Source organism: Eutrigla gurnardus, assembly GCF_963514095.1.
Source record: "Eutrigla gurnardus genome assembly, chromosome: 11".
NCBI lineage: Eukaryota > Metazoa > Chordata > Actinopteri > Perciformes > Triglidae > Eutrigla > Eutrigla gurnardus.
In genome coordinates this window covers 22,828,443-22,845,477 of record NC_139925.1, presented here as the reverse complement: position 1 = coordinate 22,845,477, position 17,035 = coordinate 22,828,443, and the positions used below count along the sequence as shown (strand labels likewise).

At 38.8% G+C, this 17,035-nt stretch overlaps 1 protein-coding gene across 2 annotated transcripts; it reads left to right on the top strand.

The window, feature by feature from the left end:
- Nucleotides 1-1,510: 1,510 nt before the first annotated feature.
- LOC311021444 (myelin and lymphocyte protein-like) lies at nucleotides 1,511-16,784 on the top strand. Of its 2 annotated transcripts, none has more exons than XM_084022013.1 (4): nucleotides 1,511-1,675; nucleotides 7,334-7,498; nucleotides 7,918-8,067; nucleotides 8,366-10,346. In XM_084022013.1, the coding sequence occupies exons 1-4, from the start codon at nucleotides 1,589-1,591 to the stop codon at nucleotides 8,438-8,440; spliced, it is 477 nt and encodes a 158-aa protein (XP_083878139.1). In that variant the 5' UTR covers nucleotides 1,511-1,588; the 3' UTR covers nucleotides 8,441-10,346. The 2 variants fall into 2 exon arrangements, with proteins under 2 accessions (XP_083878139.1, XP_083878140.1); XM_084022014.1 differs by lacking the exons at nucleotides 1,511-1,675; nucleotides 7,334-7,498; nucleotides 7,918-8,067; nucleotides 8,366-10,346 and adding exons at nucleotides 11,240-11,416; nucleotides 14,408-14,575; nucleotides 14,666-14,788; nucleotides 16,158-16,784.
- Nucleotides 16,785-17,035: the final 251 nt, after the last annotated feature.

Sequence of the window (17,035 nt, the reverse complement as noted above, 5' to 3'; positions counted from 1 at the left end):
ACAATGTTAGATTTAAGCTGAAACCAGTTAGTTATAGGTTCTGGAAAACCATCACACTTTGGCACAGTCAGTGTCCAGCACGGTCCTCGTTGTTGGAAGTCCTGTGTTGTTGGACCCACCTCACCACCATGAGAAGTCTTTATCAATATCTAATACTACGTCACTAGCATCTGGAGTAACACAGTGAAGTGTTTAATTTGTCTCCCCACAATCCAAAAAGGATCCCAATTAACTTTCCATTGAGATTGTCTTAGTGCTGAGAGACACAGAAGAAAATGGACAATTCTTGTTCCTGTACACAAAACCAATAGATTGCATTTTGTGAGTATTTTATGAGCTGCCGTGAGACTGGGTTGAAAATACACCTACAGTGTGTCTGAATGAGTCATCAGTTTATCACCACAATGAAACTAGCAGTGTTATGTACTCATGTCAGAAAAGGGCTAAAGATTCAACCTTAAAACATAATAATACAAAGAAGAATACCTTACAAAAATCTGCAAATTGGCAGTTTGGCTGTCGCCATCTTGGGATTTTTGCAACCAGTTAAGAAAGTGACTATTTGGAATGTGGAGGAGCGACAAGTGTATCTGATGAACACATGCAACAGAGTTCCTTACTGGATCTGGACCCATCGGGATTCTGGTGTGAAGCTCTTAACAACGTTAGCTTCATAATTCAGGTCAACTTCACAGCTAAGTGTTAGTTTAAGTTGTTAGCATAGTGAGACCGCGGTAGCAACGCCATGGTAGTGACCTGTCAACCATAAAGCATCCCCTGCTTTCTGATTTGTTTGACTCTAAATGGAACATAATGTACTAAATGAACATCATGCTGGATTGAAGAATTCTTGAAACTAGAGATTGAGACCATAAAGTCATGTTTACAATGTTTACTGAGATAATACATCAAGAGAGAAGTAGGACCATTTTCTCATCGTGTTGCCCCCTGATGGCCAGTAGAGAGATTGCAAGTTTAAAGCACTTCGGCTCTGACTCCACTTTTCACAAAAACAACCCAAGTCCCAAACTTGTGCCAAGAAATGACTGAACACAAACATTACTTTAAAATCACCTTAAGTATATTCAAATAAAACTGAAACTCAATTCCAGTACTTCTGCTTTTATTTGTTAACCATGGTTATAGCGCATGACTTTTCCCTGCAGCTTCAGTTATATCCCACACGAATGCTGCGCTAGTTGCCTCACAATCACTTTTTTTGTGTGCATGTAAACAACTGGTTACAATTTACATATAAACACGAGGGCAGGCGCATGAAAACTGCATTCACACACACACACACACACACACACACACACACACACACACACACACACACACACACACACACACACACACACACACACACACACACAGAGAAACAGAGTCATCCTCCCGCTGCACAAACAAAGCCGAAAAGCACCTGTCAAACTGGTAGTCCGGAGCAATGGATGGGTAGGTGAAGAGGAGGAGACGCAGAGGGAGGAGAGAAAGACGGCCTTTAAAAAGCAGATTAAAACTGGTTTCACATGTCATTCTAGAGGAAATCACACACACATTAACACACACATACACTGTGTTTGGGACTATGGCCTCCACCGTCTCGGGTGATGTCCTGCCAACAGGCGGCCGGATCTTTACCTCCATCCCTGACGTCTTCTTCATCCCTGAGTTTGTGAGTTTCTCACCTGTTCATTGTCATATAAATGACCTTCCTTATTTGCTCTTTAAACACATCCATTTTTAACCCTGTGAGATCTCACTCCTCGTCATTTCTAATTTGCTGGGGTCAGCTCTATTTAGATGGAGGTCCTCCTCGCCTCCTCATCGCTGCTCCTCTGAGGCGAGTCTCTGTCTCAGATATGAATCTGTCTCTTCTAGTTCTGTTGGTCAGCAGGTGTTTGATCAGTGGAGGAGTTGATCGGTGATTAATGAGCCAGTTTAAAACAAGTATTTTTATTCATGACTCCTGGTGCAGAATTACAAGTCGCGTTGCTCAGAAAACTTGGCAACCAGTGGGGATACTGACTGTTGTTCACATAGGGAAATTGGTTTCCACTGTGTAAAACACAGGTTGCCGTAGCAACAGGAAAACAGCAACCATAACAGGTTTTTAGAAATAAAGCAAAAAGTAATTTGGAAACATTCAGACTCTTATAGTCTAATACAAACATGTTTTTGTTAGACTATAAGAGACCTGTGATGCTAAAGCATTACTGTAATTTAACAATAACGATACACTTTTATAAAGTTGATTGGCTTTAGCATGAACATACAATTGTATCATCAGAGCAATTATAACAGAATATGTACATATTCCCTTTATCCAAAGAAATTCTAAAAAGTGATTATGTGCATTATTTTGCAATCCTGTCGCCTATAAAATGACATTCCCATATAAATAAGCTGCATTCACAATTGCGTTTCCGGGAAATACTTTCTCCCAAATCACAGTTTTTAACGTGTTAAACTTTTAATTGAAACAAACAAACAAACAAAAACAAAAAAAAATGTAACAGTAAAAACATCATGATGGTCTTAAATTGACTATACTTGTTACGTTATTTATGTTAAGGGGCGACGCCTCCTGTAGGTGACGTAGGCGATTGACTAGGGTGCCGTCCAGTGGGGGTCGCTATATTACATTCAGTAAACAAAGTTGTGTTTTTTGTTTCGTTTTAAGAAGAAAAAAAAAGTTAATCACCGTCAGAACATGTTAGTTTTCATTTCATATGTGCCAACCAATAGGGAGTGGAATGTTTATAGTTCTTGAGACGTGAATTTCTACTTTTTATTTAATTCGCATATTACTATTTTGATTATTTAAAACACCTAAACTGCACCAGGGGGACGCTCGCCTAGGGATAGCTGGTAATGGGCGTAGATAAAAATAAGTGCACGTTGAGGTTTTTACACAGGACATGAACAGCGGTCTCCTGTGTGAAAGTCCTGACTTTGATTGACCCAACCTCCTCATATAACTAATCTTGTTTGTGATACATCAAAAACAAACTTAATCCTGGAGATAAAAGGTTTCCCTTGCGGTCATTAACCCTCTGGAACTTAATTCCCTTATGAACAGAAGTTCAGTTTGTCATTTCTAAAGTTAATACCAAACCTGCACTTTGTGGATGTTTATGTCTTGATTGGTGATTGGACAGTTAAAGGAGACAGGGACTGAGAGGAAAGAGGTCGGTGGATCTAGTTCCACATCTGGTTCTTCAATCAGACTTGGTCATGTTGTTTTATCTCATTTTTCTGATGTGTGATTTTAGGGCACAGACTTTCTTCTTCAGGGGAAAAAAGTTAAACTCAGACTAAAGTGTTGACGCCTTGGTTCTCTGAGTAGTCTAACACGTATTTTAGATCCTGAATCATTCAGAAACTAGTATTTCAGTTTCTGTACGGCGAAACGGCGAATAGGAGATTAAATCTGTGTGACATAGGTGGAAAAAAACAGCTTCAGCTGCAGTGAAAGGTGTAATATAAACCATCCATCAACTCAACACGTGGCTTACTTGATGGCTCAGGATTTTTTTTCTGGCTGCAAGCCAGTTCACTTTTTCATGAAATAATCTGCTGCTCAGATGTGGAAATGTACTACTCTGGTCTGAATCTAAACCATCATGGATATAAAAACAAATATTTTTCATTTGTGTGTTACATATTATTTATGACAAGTGCCATACAAAGTCTGTTTGCTTAATTGATTGATTGATATAAGATATAACAAAAACACATTTTAACACATTTTCCATCTGTATGAAGTATAGTCTGAATTATCTATATATAATAATACAACAAAACATATTGTTCATTTCAAACAAACATTACAAACTGAAACTGACATGTTATGTTTACATATGCAAATGAGCCATCATCTGATTAAATATGTGCTAATGTTCATATATTTCTAGATCAAATATCTGAACCATGGCTAAATCCAGGTTCATAATGTTTGTGTCATGTCGTTGACATCAAGTCAAAGGTCATAACAGCCATTAAAAATACATTTTCTCCATGTTTTTAGTAATACAATGTTGTATAAATCAGGCTATGAACAAAGTCCTCTGTAAAGACCTTCAGAATATAAAGAGGAATGAAAGTGTAAAGCTTGGTGGATATAAGAGCTGCTGAACTGGAGAGATCTGTCTCAAGAGTCTGAGAAAAAACGTATTTAGAAAAAACGGTCTTTAAAGATAGTTATACTATTGTTTATTTGAAAAGACAAATTCCTGAATAGTTATCACCACGAAACGTCCCCATTTTATCAATGACATTTGAACAATTATTTTTTGTATTACATGTATTCTGAAATGTCATGTTTTAATATGCAAATTAGACATTATCTGATGGTAACTTTTGGTGAATTTCTAAAAAAAACTATGGACGTGAATAGACAAAGTAGTAAAATAAACACTTAAATGTGTATTTTGGATGTTTTCGGTCCACTAGTCTGAAAGAAGACATAAGATATGATAAATAGAACAAAATCTCTGAATTGACCATTGATCATCACTCATGTATGGTCCAAATACTGATTCAGGTACATTGTGACATGTCAGAGCCACCAGGCGGAGACTATTCAATACAAACATTGATTTCCATTTAATGGGCTGCAGGCCAATTCCCTTTTACCTGGAATGTAAATGAATGGATAATGCTCCTGTGGTATGGAGAGAGATAAAACTATAGAGTAGTAGAGATAAGGCTTTGCTGATACCTCCGCTGATAATGCTTGTCTGAAGTACCGTTGTGTTTTCACTGTAAAGAACTGTGTTTGCTCTCCTCAGTATCCAACTATGTGACCGTGCTTGAGCTCTGCCAGGTGTTTGACCTGTGTGGCTTTCTCCCATCGAAGGGTTCAATTTAAAGTGAGATTCATGCACTGGAAGTTGGATTTGAAGCAGACTCACAAGTCAGTCTCTAACAAGCTCAACTACAGACTGAAGACAATCTCATTGGCATAATTGGATGGAAACATTCTAAAAGTGTAAAAGAAAATCCTAAATGGCACAAGCAACCCTTCATGTTGGGCCGTTGGTTCTAACGGTACACCAGTCTCCTGGTTTAAAGTCCTATGTTTTTTGGCCCGTCCACCACCCAGCCTAAGTGAAATTCAACTGACTCATTTTGTGAGATGCAACAGCAATTTCCGAGAAAATATGTTGCCCTAAAAACTTAATGCACAATACAGTTGAAAATGAGTTCGGGTTAATGTTGTGAAATCAAACTAAATCACTTAGTTAGGTTTAGTAAAAATACCATGGTTGAACATTAAATAAATATGAAAACAAAACAACAAACAGCAAAAGTCAAGATCATTTCTCATAAACTTCACTGAGAACGGGCTGTTAATCGGCTCCAGAAGGTGTATCTTGGTTCTGGTTTCATTCCGGTGCTTTCTCTATTGTAACCACAGTTTTCTTTGGGGACATTCAAGATGAAAATCTGAGTATTTGGGGTTAAATGAACATATCATGGTATAGAAATATTTGAACTACCTGCAGGTGTATTGTTCAATTCAGGGCGTGGCACATTCTTCTGGTGTAGTCAGATTGAGTTTTGGTTGCTGAGCTAAATAAAGAAGAAAGAGAAAAAAAGGATTGTGAATAGACTGTCCTGACTGAACTCTGTGTGTTGACACAGCTGAGTGAAACTCCATTTGTGAAGACATTTACCGAAAGTAACCCAAAATAAAATAAAGGCCACATTTCACTGGATTTTAAGAGTAGGCTACAGTTGAATTTCTGAAACGAAGGCTGGATATCAGCCTCATTGAAGTGGCAACATTTCACTTCAGTAAAGTACACTGAAATAATGTGTTGACAAAGACACCGAATGAATACAAGTAAGAGCCTGTTTGTTTAACAGCCAGACTGTCCTGCCGGCTGTTGAATAGCTGAATGGTTTTTCGTTCATCGCATGTTTTCCACATAGATACCTGTATCCAAAACAATATATCAAAATAACCACAAAATATCTTCCATAAGGACCTGTTAATGATTGATACATTTGCACCAAGTATTCACCGTGTAGCAGGTTGTCTTTTGTTTGTTTGCCAGAATAAATGAAGGATTTTTTTCTCACAGAAAGCCGAAGGCAGATTAGATTTTCCCCTCACTGAGAGGTCGACAGCTGATTTATCGCTGCAGTTGATTTCGCTTTCCTCTCTGAGAGAAAAGCTGCTTGTTTGGATCTGAATGTGCTGCTGCTGTACACCTGATTAGTGGCTGATTGAGCTGTAGGGCCACCTGTGTGTGGAGCCCCGAACAGGAAAATCAAAGTGAGGACACAATCTGCCTTTTTTCACAGCAGAGATTTCTGCTCGTCGACATGTAGCCTACCATCTATTGAACCATCACAACACAAGGAGAACGTCTTATTACCAGATACAAATAACACAGTAAAGCAGTTCAGTGGCTCTTATCGTGGGACAAATGAAGGTTCAGATGCCAAACACTCTTTCAAGCAGATTGTTTGTCAAAGGTGGAGAGAAAGACTGGGAGAATACACCCAGTATGAGTGACAACATTACTTTTGGCCGAGTTCAAGTACGTTCCAGTGTGTTACAGCGTTGAGGGTCCGCCATATTAAGCACCATCGCAGACCAGTTGGCGAGGGGTGGACATGGGTTATGGACAAGCTAAGTCCTGCACCTTACGGTGTCCACCGATCTTATTTGTGAAAAAAATTATGCCGATGTCAAAGGAGAGAGACAAATACTTTTGGTTCCTGTTTTAATTGATGAAATACACATATGATGTTTGTCAATTTAAAAGATAATTTTGTAAAGTCTCAGTTTGTCATTGTATCATTTATTTTTGTGTGAAAACACTCAGTGAACTACATCTCTCGTCTCACACATCCTCGTCACCAACACGGACGTTAGCTTGTTTTGCTAGCTAGCTGGCTAACCTAGCTACATTACATCACTGGTACCGAACACACAGAGAGACCTGTTTTTAGTGTGAGTAACGTTACATCCTGGTACCCAACACACAGAGAGACCTGTTGTTAGTGTGAGTAACGTTACATCCTGGTACCCAACACACAGAGAGACCTGTTATAGTAACGTTACATCCTGGTACCCAACACACAGAGAGACCTGTTGTTATAGTAATGTTACATCCTGGTACCCAACACACAGAGAGACCTGTTATAGTAACGTTACCTCCTGGTACCCAACACACAGATGACCTCCAGTAATGTAATCATTGCTCATCATTGCGGACCAGTTATTCAAAGTCATCACAACGCTGTACACTAGCTAGAAGATTTCATATCCATCCCTCTGTCTCTTCCTCTCTCCCTCACCCGTGTCACCCTGCAGGTGTTCGGAGGTTTGGTGTGGATCCTGGTGGCGTCGACTCGCATCGTGCCTGAAAACCCTCTGGGCTGGGTGATGTTCGTGTCCGTCTTCTGCTTCGTATTTACGACACTCTGGTTCTTCATCTTCCTCTGCGGGGCCAATCAGAGCAGCGTCTGGCCCTCCCTGGTGAGACGCGCCCATCACTGTTTATTTAGGGTAGATAGAGGGACGAGGTATGTGAACAACTGAAAGTTATTTGTGAGACGCCAAGAGCAAACGTAACGCTTAAAGCAGTTGCATTGCATGGAAACTGTGACCACAACGTTGGAAGCTCAGTAGTCCAACTTCGTCTCATGACAATAGTCCACAGAGCCATGAAACTTAATCTACTGGTTTTGTGTTGAGCGACAAATTGTCCATTCCTGTGTTGCTCGGCAGTCAGTTGGGACGATATCATGCCCAAAAGGGAAAAGTAGGTTTAGGCAACAAAACCATTAGGAATACTTCAGTATGCCGGACCGCCACATACCTTTGGCCGCATAGTGTTGTGAATAACCTTTATTCATCTGCCACTGTCTTCCTCCATTCGTTTTCCCTCTTTTTAGGACGCAGCGTATCACTTTGTGGCGGTGGTTTTCTACCTCAGTGCGGCGGTAGATCTGGCTTACATCACCCTTCTGAAGGGCTCGTTATTGAGTATAGGGATAAACCACTTTGAATATCTCAAAATGTACCGACTTGACATTGCTGCAGTGGTATGTCACACACACACACACAGACACACACACACACACACACACACACACACACACACACACACACACACACACACATTAATTGAATAATTTTGATTAATTTAATTTCTTACATGTTTAATCCAGATTTATTCCTCCATAGAAAACATGTAACATTTTATCTTGTCATGGAAAATGTACGCTCTCCACTACATTTGGAAATACATTTTATATAATTCATAGAATTAATGAAGGAGGAGTGTGTTGACCCCTGCTTTGTAACACTAATATCTATCTGTGTTTCTGTTTGTGTGTTCAGGTGATGTCCTACTTGGCCACTCTTCTCTACTTCCTTCACGCCATTTTCTCTGCCATTCGATGGAAGAGGTCCTAATGAGACCAAACACGGCCCGGGAACAGGAAGACCAAAAGGATAAGAAACCAAATAACCAGCTGACCTGTCATTGGACCAAACACAGAATGACCATCTGTGTTTTTGCTCTTTTTATTTTCATGTCAGTAACTTGAAGGGGTAGAAAATTAGCAGATTGTTGATACATGTTACTTGTTTATTGGTCTAGTTAGCGAAAACATAGTCCACAAATTACTCTTTTTTAAATCACAAAGGCAGCAGTTTGTCAGAAATAAATGTAGAAGGAATATATGATATATGACTGTATATAACCCATTCAATAGGAGCAGGTAGTAGATCACAATATTTTAAAATGGATTAATGAAAATGTATTTAAATTTTTTATGTGCACTGTATTTTGTTCACCAAACAAGATAAAAACAATACCATTTTTACTTCCCTATACAACACATTTTTCATTAAGATGAACATTTCAATACAATTTCCTTTCATTCCAATTCTCTTGTATTTATGCGGAGGCTTTTTTAAAAAGAGAGATATTTCTCAAAGACAGATACTAGTGTGACGATTTCTATTTTTAGTGATTAGGTGGAGTCGACCTTTTACTTAAATCAATTAGCTCAGTCTGTCTTGTTAATTATATTGGCTCCATCTGGTCAGGGGCTCTTCACTGACTTAGTTGGGAGATTTGTAGCAGACAGATTTTTTTTTATTGTCCAAATTGGATAGCAGACTCTGAAATATCCAGAATTTTAGTCCCTGCAGAGTCCAACTACAAAAGTGAAACTGGGTCCTACACGTCCCATAATGCAGCTTGATACCTGGCAGACTCCGCCCCCACTTTGTACATGGTTAATAACCCAGTCTTTCTTTTATAACTTACAATAATACAATAATAAACCCTTGTGACATTATCTGGGTTATTTTCTAGTGGTGTGTTCAGAGTTCAGATCAGCCACGAAGTAAATATTAAGCTGGATTTACACGCGAATTTGACCGTGGGATCATTTGTGTTAATCTGCGTAACTGCACCAAAGAGTGGGAGGAGCTTACCATCATAGACACAAGGCTGAAATAACTACTATTGCTACTACTATACAGTTTAACCACGGCTAGCTCGACATCCACAAAACCAGCCTGAAAATGGCTGATGCTACACTTTTATTAGCCAGTCGGGGGCGGGACTAAGTGAGCTGTCAATTCAAGTGTCATTAGTGGCTCTATAAGTGAAATAACCAATGAGCACAAGGCCATTTCAGAATCAAAGTAACATTAAAGCGTTTCATAGACATTCAGTAGCAGAACTTAGCGTTAGCGTAGCGCAGCACCATTCAAGACCTGAAACTTGAATGTTTTAAGGACTGGCTTTCCGTCATGTATCCTCCATGTTTACGATGAACAAAAGACAACGCTCCCTCTCTCTAAAAAAGGCTCTGTTTTGATGCACATATCGAAGATTGTTTCCACGTGATCTATTATTGTTTGCATTTGTATGAGAACTTCCAAAACTTTGAGGATGTAAATATTCAGAATATTTCACTTGACAGGTATTTTTGGAATCTTTGATGTGAGATAGATTAATTGGTCAGTCGAACGTTATGGCTTTTCCTTTATGAGGGAATAGGCAATATTTTAATCGGTTTGTAATTTATGAATGTATATAAATACATCTAGTGATTACAGTAGGTTTCAGCCTGTAAAAAGGTTGTCTCTCCATGTCATATGATATTATGTTCATTTATGTTACAGTATAAATGAGGTCAAACTAATTCTGAATTTGAAAATGTGTTATAATCATGTCCTCCTACACATTTGGACCACATTCATATTTTAAGTCTCAACTTTCATTTCAAGGCTTTAGTTTTAGACTTTCCATCAAAGCTTTTTCTGTTTGCTTACTGTGATTAAAAATGTTTCGGCTGTTAAATCTGTCCAATTGTCTTTCATGTGAATAATGTGTAAAACATCCTAGTAGAGTAGCCTAAGTATGAGGACAATAAAGGTATAACAAACCTGTCAGGTATGGTGTTAGTAACTGTAGCCTCGGGACACAAGTTCTCTTGGAGAAGGATGCCTGATTTCACAAACAACTGTGGCTTCACAGTTACAACTAGTACTTTTATTACCTCTGCATATTATAATCTATACTGTATTTCATGTTTGGATTTTCTTTTTTGGAGTTCTACAAATCTGCTCATGTTTGGAAAATCTGGGAGGAATTAAAAGCAGCACATTATTTTGTGATAAAGGAAGTGGAGAAAAAACAGTAAAGTTTATTTGTGACCACATGATACATTTGAAATCCAATACATGTATTGTCATCATGCACATCAAAATGAAGTTATAGCCCATTAATGCTACACAAGAAAATGTAGTGTAGTATTTTTAATTTGTAAGCAACAGCAGCAAAAGCAATTCTCTGGGCAGAAAACATGGCCTTCACCACAACATGAAGATTTCAATTTAAAATAATTCAGGGAGGTTGAAGCGGATGAAATGACTTCACCTGTAAAGACAAGTGCATTTCCTGAAAAGACACTCCCCTTCTCGCTCCTGTGTGCAACGCAAACACATGCTGCAGGCACTCGGCTAACACAATGTAAGGGTCATGAAGCTAGTAAAACTCAGTGAGCCGTTTCTTTGCTCAGCAGCAACAATGAAGATATCTCAGACGCCCCCCCCCGGGACACACAATTCCTCTTGTGGTTGTTTCAAACATCTTCACAGGCCACCAGTTGAAACAGCCCATGAAACAGCCTGGTGATGCTGCAGGAAGATGGAGGGTGTGTCTGGTGTTGTGGGACGGGAGCAGAACGGGTTTGTCAGCTCCTGCTATAAGGGTCAGCAACACCTGCTGCTGCTCCGTTAGTTCAGAGCAGAGGGCCAGAGAAGGGACAGGCAGAGATGGCTGCAACCACTGCTCAGCCTATGGGGAGCCTGCCCAGCGGACTGGAGATCTGCATCACAGCCCCGGATATATTTTACCTGCCCGAACTGGTGAGTGGACAGAGACGGAGGACGGGGCAGCTCAGATAATTTCCATCCGGATTCCCTCATTTGAATTCAAAGTACACTGTTGCCCAGAAAGTTGGAATATTTTGTTTTCAGACACAATCCTCTGTTTATTCCTATTTAAATGCATCAGTCATCACTTTTGACTAGGTGCAATAATTACATTATGTGTCCCAATTATGCAGGTGAAATTAATTCATGCGTAACATGTGCTTGGTGCTATAAAAGACAAGACATTTGCAAATTATTCCAACTTCATGGCCGACCCTGTATTTGAAATGCAGCAATTAACCTATTTTTTTCATAGTTTATTCATCAGACAAGTCAGCCACTGTATTTATACAGTCACAAAGTGCTTAACGAGGTTTAGTCAAATGAAATAGATCAAGGTGTAGAAGCGACCATAGAAGGGCAAAAAGCATAATACATAGAGAATAACAAAGTATGCAATTAGATACAAGATAATTGCATGTGATGCATATGATACATACAATGGAAAGTCCTGTTAAGACAAAGGGGAATTATTAACATTTATTAGGTTTTAACACTGTTACTGTTTGGAGCCTGAGCTGCACATGATGCAGTTTTTGAATGAGTGCACATAATAATACGAGTTGTTCTGCCCAAACCTCATCACAATGTAATGGTGTCTGATAACCTCGAAAAAAATAGCAGAAATTAGTTTGCTGTTGAATCTCCACATAAGCGCTATTGATTTTGAACTGTAATAAAAATGCAAAAACATGCATTTTGACTGATATGGGAGATGATGAAACGTATTCCTCACATGGGAGGAGCACCTTCGTCTTTTCACGTCTCACGTTTCCCTCATATTGTATTTGTGCTACTAATCGGAGAAAGAATGCGGCCGAGTCGTCTTTCTTCTCCCTGAAGCATGACAAAAGATAGAAACTGCTCATGTGACGGCTGGAAGAAACTGCAGCGAGGACGGTGTTTCAGTTGATTTGACTGGCGTTTTATTTATCAAGGGAAGGGTTGTGATGAGATGTGACTAACGCCCAGCTTCAGGCCATGCTGCCTCTCACAGAAACAACAATGTTGAACTGTATTTGGCAATCTGACGCTTTAATATACATTATTTTTACATTTTCTTTCAGGAAATTTAAGATATGAATCAATGTTTCTTTAGCAATGTAAAACTGCACTGCTTTGATGCTGCATATGCTTACAGTTTTTCCTTGTTCATGATTTATTAATTTTTTATGAAGTTTTTGATCAAAATCACTTGTGGCCTTTTTATTTCAGCCTCTCATTTCCCTCTCCTCTATGAGCCTTTGTTGAGTGTTTGAGACTAATATTCTGCTTGCAGATCAAAACACAGCAGGTGCTCACAGTAAACAGAAATATAGTAGCTGAAAAGCAGTTGAAACAGTTAACCTCATATTTTCAACCAAAGCTCTGAAGAGAGACTGAACCTTGAAAGTAGCTGTTTGATCACCATCTGCAGATGTATTCTGGTGATTTGGTAGCGTTCAGCATCCATCCATCCATTCATCGTCTTCTGCTTAACCTGTATTCAGGGTCGCGGGGGGGCTGGAGCCGATCCCAGCTGTTATTGGTTGAAGGCAGGATACACCCTGGACAGGACGCCAGTCTATCACAGGGCTTGAATATAAGATATGAACCAGAATTTATTGTTGCTTACAACAGTTGACCTTTTACATGCATAGACTTTCAGAGGCTCGTAGCATCAGCCAGGTTGTGTTTGACTCACTCTTACCTTTGAATTCCAGAGTTTCGACTATACGGATGTGGTCAGCTTTCTATCTAAAGTAACCAAACCAAACAGCCAGCTGCAATCAGGCGTATAGAAAGTAAAGAGAAGGGTTTGTTTCGTCAACATTTAGAGAGATGTGGCTTATTATTTATATTCACAGTCTGAATCACTGGAAAAAGAGCTATTGACTTTAATAGCAAGACAAAATCGTCAGCTTCGACAAATTGAAAAAGAAATTGTTTTCCAGTAGTATGTGATCAATGATCTCCCTGCATCCAGCTGATGTTTCATCAATAACACAGGTGGCATAGAAAACACTGTCCGAGGCAAAATAATGGCATCATGAAGGATCATGATCATCATCATGAGAGAAAAACAGTCAGGTTTCTCCTTGATCCATGACTTTATGTTGCATCTTTCCCTTCAACTGCTTCCAACCTGCAGCGTTCTGATGCACCTAGACTGGAAGAAAACATGCCAGGTCATTTTGGGGGAAATAACCTGGCACCTAAAGAGCAGAAACCAAAAGTATCATTTCTGCTGTTAGGATTTCATGCCTTCAGGGAATCAGTCCGCTGCAAAAAAAAATCTATCTTCACAAGTCAAGTCAAGTACAATTACAGTAAAAAGGGGAGCGAATGAAGAAAACAAAGAGCATTAACAGGAAAATAGCTTCAATTTGGTTTTAATACATTTGGTACACTCAAATATTTGAGTCTGAAATGTATCTCTGATCATCTATAATAATAATATCTTTTACAATAAATATTGAGCTTTTATGCATTCAGTGACATTCAGGGGTTAAATCCTATAACTTTGGTATAATTGCTTTTTATTAACACAACTTATACTTTTTAATAATTATTGTTACTACTAATACTACTATTATTTTAAGCATTCTCTTTATTATAATTGTTTAAATAATTTCCTTTTTTTCGTATAAGATGTTTCTGTTCTACACCATCCGATTGTCCTATGTCTTTTTGTAAAGGTTATTTTGCACCTATAATAATAATAATAATAATAATAATAATAATAATAATAATAATAATAATAATAATAATAATAATAATAATAATAATAATAAAACAACGACTTTGGTAACCTTTCCCTCTAGTGGTTGACATTTTGAGTGAAATGTCTTGAAAACTACTAAATGCATTGCAATGTAATGTGGAGCAGACATTCAGTCAGTGTATAAATCTACACAGACATAACTGTTCCCTCCGTCTCTGCAGGTGTTTGGTGGTCTGGTGTGGATCCTGGTGGCGTCGACCCATGTGGACCCACCGAACCCTCTGGGCTGGGTGATGTTTGTCTCTGTCTTCTGCTTCGTCTTGACCTTCCTCTGGATGGTCATCTTTGTTGCCGGAGGTCATAAAAACAGCTCTGGCTGGGCTGCAGCTGTAAGACCTGATCAGATCAGAATGACAGAACGAATGGAGAGAGAGAGAGAGCGATGTTGTGAAATGATCATTTCTTCTGTGTGTTTCCAGGACTTTGCCTACCACGGCCTTGCAGCCTTCTTCTACCTCAGCGCAGGTGTGATTTTGGCTTACATCACCTTCCAGAAAAAGCCAGGCGACTCAAGAATCTACCACATTGACATCGCTGCTGTGGTGAGAACTGAGGATCAGAACGGTTCATTTCTACAGTATTTACTTGAAGGTTTACTCCATCTGCGTTCTTTTCAAATAGAAATGCTACACGACATGTTAGGAAGAGTGAAAGTCTCTGTATACTCCTGTGTTCTGCAACGTAAAATTACTGTTTTTGTGAATGGAGACTTGTGGAAGAGAGCGATACAAGGAGTTTCCCGTCAGAAAGAGCTGTCTGATGGCAACAAACAGCACAAAATAGACCCCTAAAACAATCAATATCTGTTTTATATTTTTAGATATGGTCCAGTGACCTTAAAGGGCGTTAAGAGGAAAAACAGGATTTTAAATATTTTTTGTAATAACTCAAAAAGTAGTGGGTCATGCTATGTAGAGTCGAGGTGAAGTCTGAACAGGTGAGTCTTGAGCCTTTTTCGGAAAATGGCAAATGACTCTGCTGTCCTGACATTGGTCGGGAGTTCGTTCCACCACTGAGGACCAGAACAGAGAAGAGGGTTAAAGGTTGAGTAGGTGATTCTATTCACAAACATTTCTGTTATATTACTTCCTCACACCAATGAATGCATTAAATGCTCTGACATAAAACATTATTAAATGTCATCTGTGGCCGTGGAAGGACTGTAAAACTCCATCCAATCAAAAAAGTCAGGCCTAAGAAAGTAATTGGTTGGCCTCACTGTCTTTTGATGCTTACTTCCTGATTGCGCGCACCCTACTGACTGGAGTCTCTATGGTTTTTCCAAATTACCTACTCTGCCTTGGCTTTAAGTGTACGCTACGTTTAGAATATTTTCAACTTGCTGTCTGGCAGCCCTTTTGAAATTGAAGCCATTTTCTATACTCTATTCAAAACCACCAGACTCCATTGACAAAAACAGTAAAAGGTACGTTCACATCAAACGAGAAGCACATGCAATGTTATTGCATCCAAACTCTGTGACGTGAAAGCCTATCAGCGTTGACATTCTCCTCCTGTCGTCGAAATACAAATTGACCCTAAAATATACATGCTTCAATCAAACGTCTAACTTTGGGATTTGAATACAGAAAAAACACAACTGAGAAGCTATGAAATGATACAAAAACGAAAATAATAATAATGACCTTTAAATAACAGCTATGTAATATCTTTCTAAAAATGTTCACATCAAATTGTGAACATGTCAAAAATAGCACAAGCAAACGTTTAAATGAATAGTTCAACATTTTGGGAAATACGCTAATTTGCTTTCTTGCAGAGAGTTAGAGGAGAAGATCGATACAACAGTCTATCAGGAGACTGATGTCAGAAAAATAAAGTAATAGCTCCTCAAGAAATGTACATTGAAGTTTGTGTCTCCTTGTGTCCGTCTCCTTGTGTGCGTCTCAGGTGTTTGCCTTCGTCACCACGCTGCTCTACTTCCTCCACGTCATCCTCTCCTCCATCCGATGGAAGAACTTCTGAAGAGCCGATCAGAGACCTGAGTGTCCAGAAAGCATCCAGTGTGTGTGTGTGTGTGTGTGTGTGTGTGGTTTTAAGCTCCATTTTGGAGACGTTAAATCATATTTAGTAAAGCAGCATGAAAATTGAAACATGCAGAAAAACACAGCAAATGAAGAGTTGAAATGTTTATTGAAAACAAAATTAATTAATTAGTCATTTAAAGGCTGTATGATGAAACTGGTAAAAGCGCTGTCATGCAGCAGCTCAGTATAAGAAATATATATTCTTTTCCATGTAATTTGAGCCACTCATCATTAATTACATAAGAGATAAGATGTCGTATTTATTAGCCTTTTTTACAGAAACTGTCAGATTTCCATTGAGGTGTTGGTCTCTGCTTCCAGTCTTAAATACATTTTTTTACAACCTTTATTATGGTATGTTTTTAAATCCTAACAGTTGCTGCCATCAGAGCCATCTCTCTCTTCACTGTTTGAGTTTCACAGCAATTTCTATAAAGCTTCTCACTGATGCCATGTTTTTGTATTCTCAAAATTAAAAGTATAGACTCGACTGAGTCTTTGTTTTATTTGATCCACTTCCCCAAAAACATCTCAACAGATTCATACCTCACTGACCCACACTTTTTTGATTTTTTAAAATGTATTTAACTATTATTTTTTACTAAGAGTAGCAATACATCAATGTGCAAGTAGTCATCCTGCATTCAAAATTATAGTTCCAGCATCCGTATTTGTCATCTATATTACTCTAAATGAACATCATGCTGGATTGAAGAAGACTTGAAACTAGAGATTGAGACC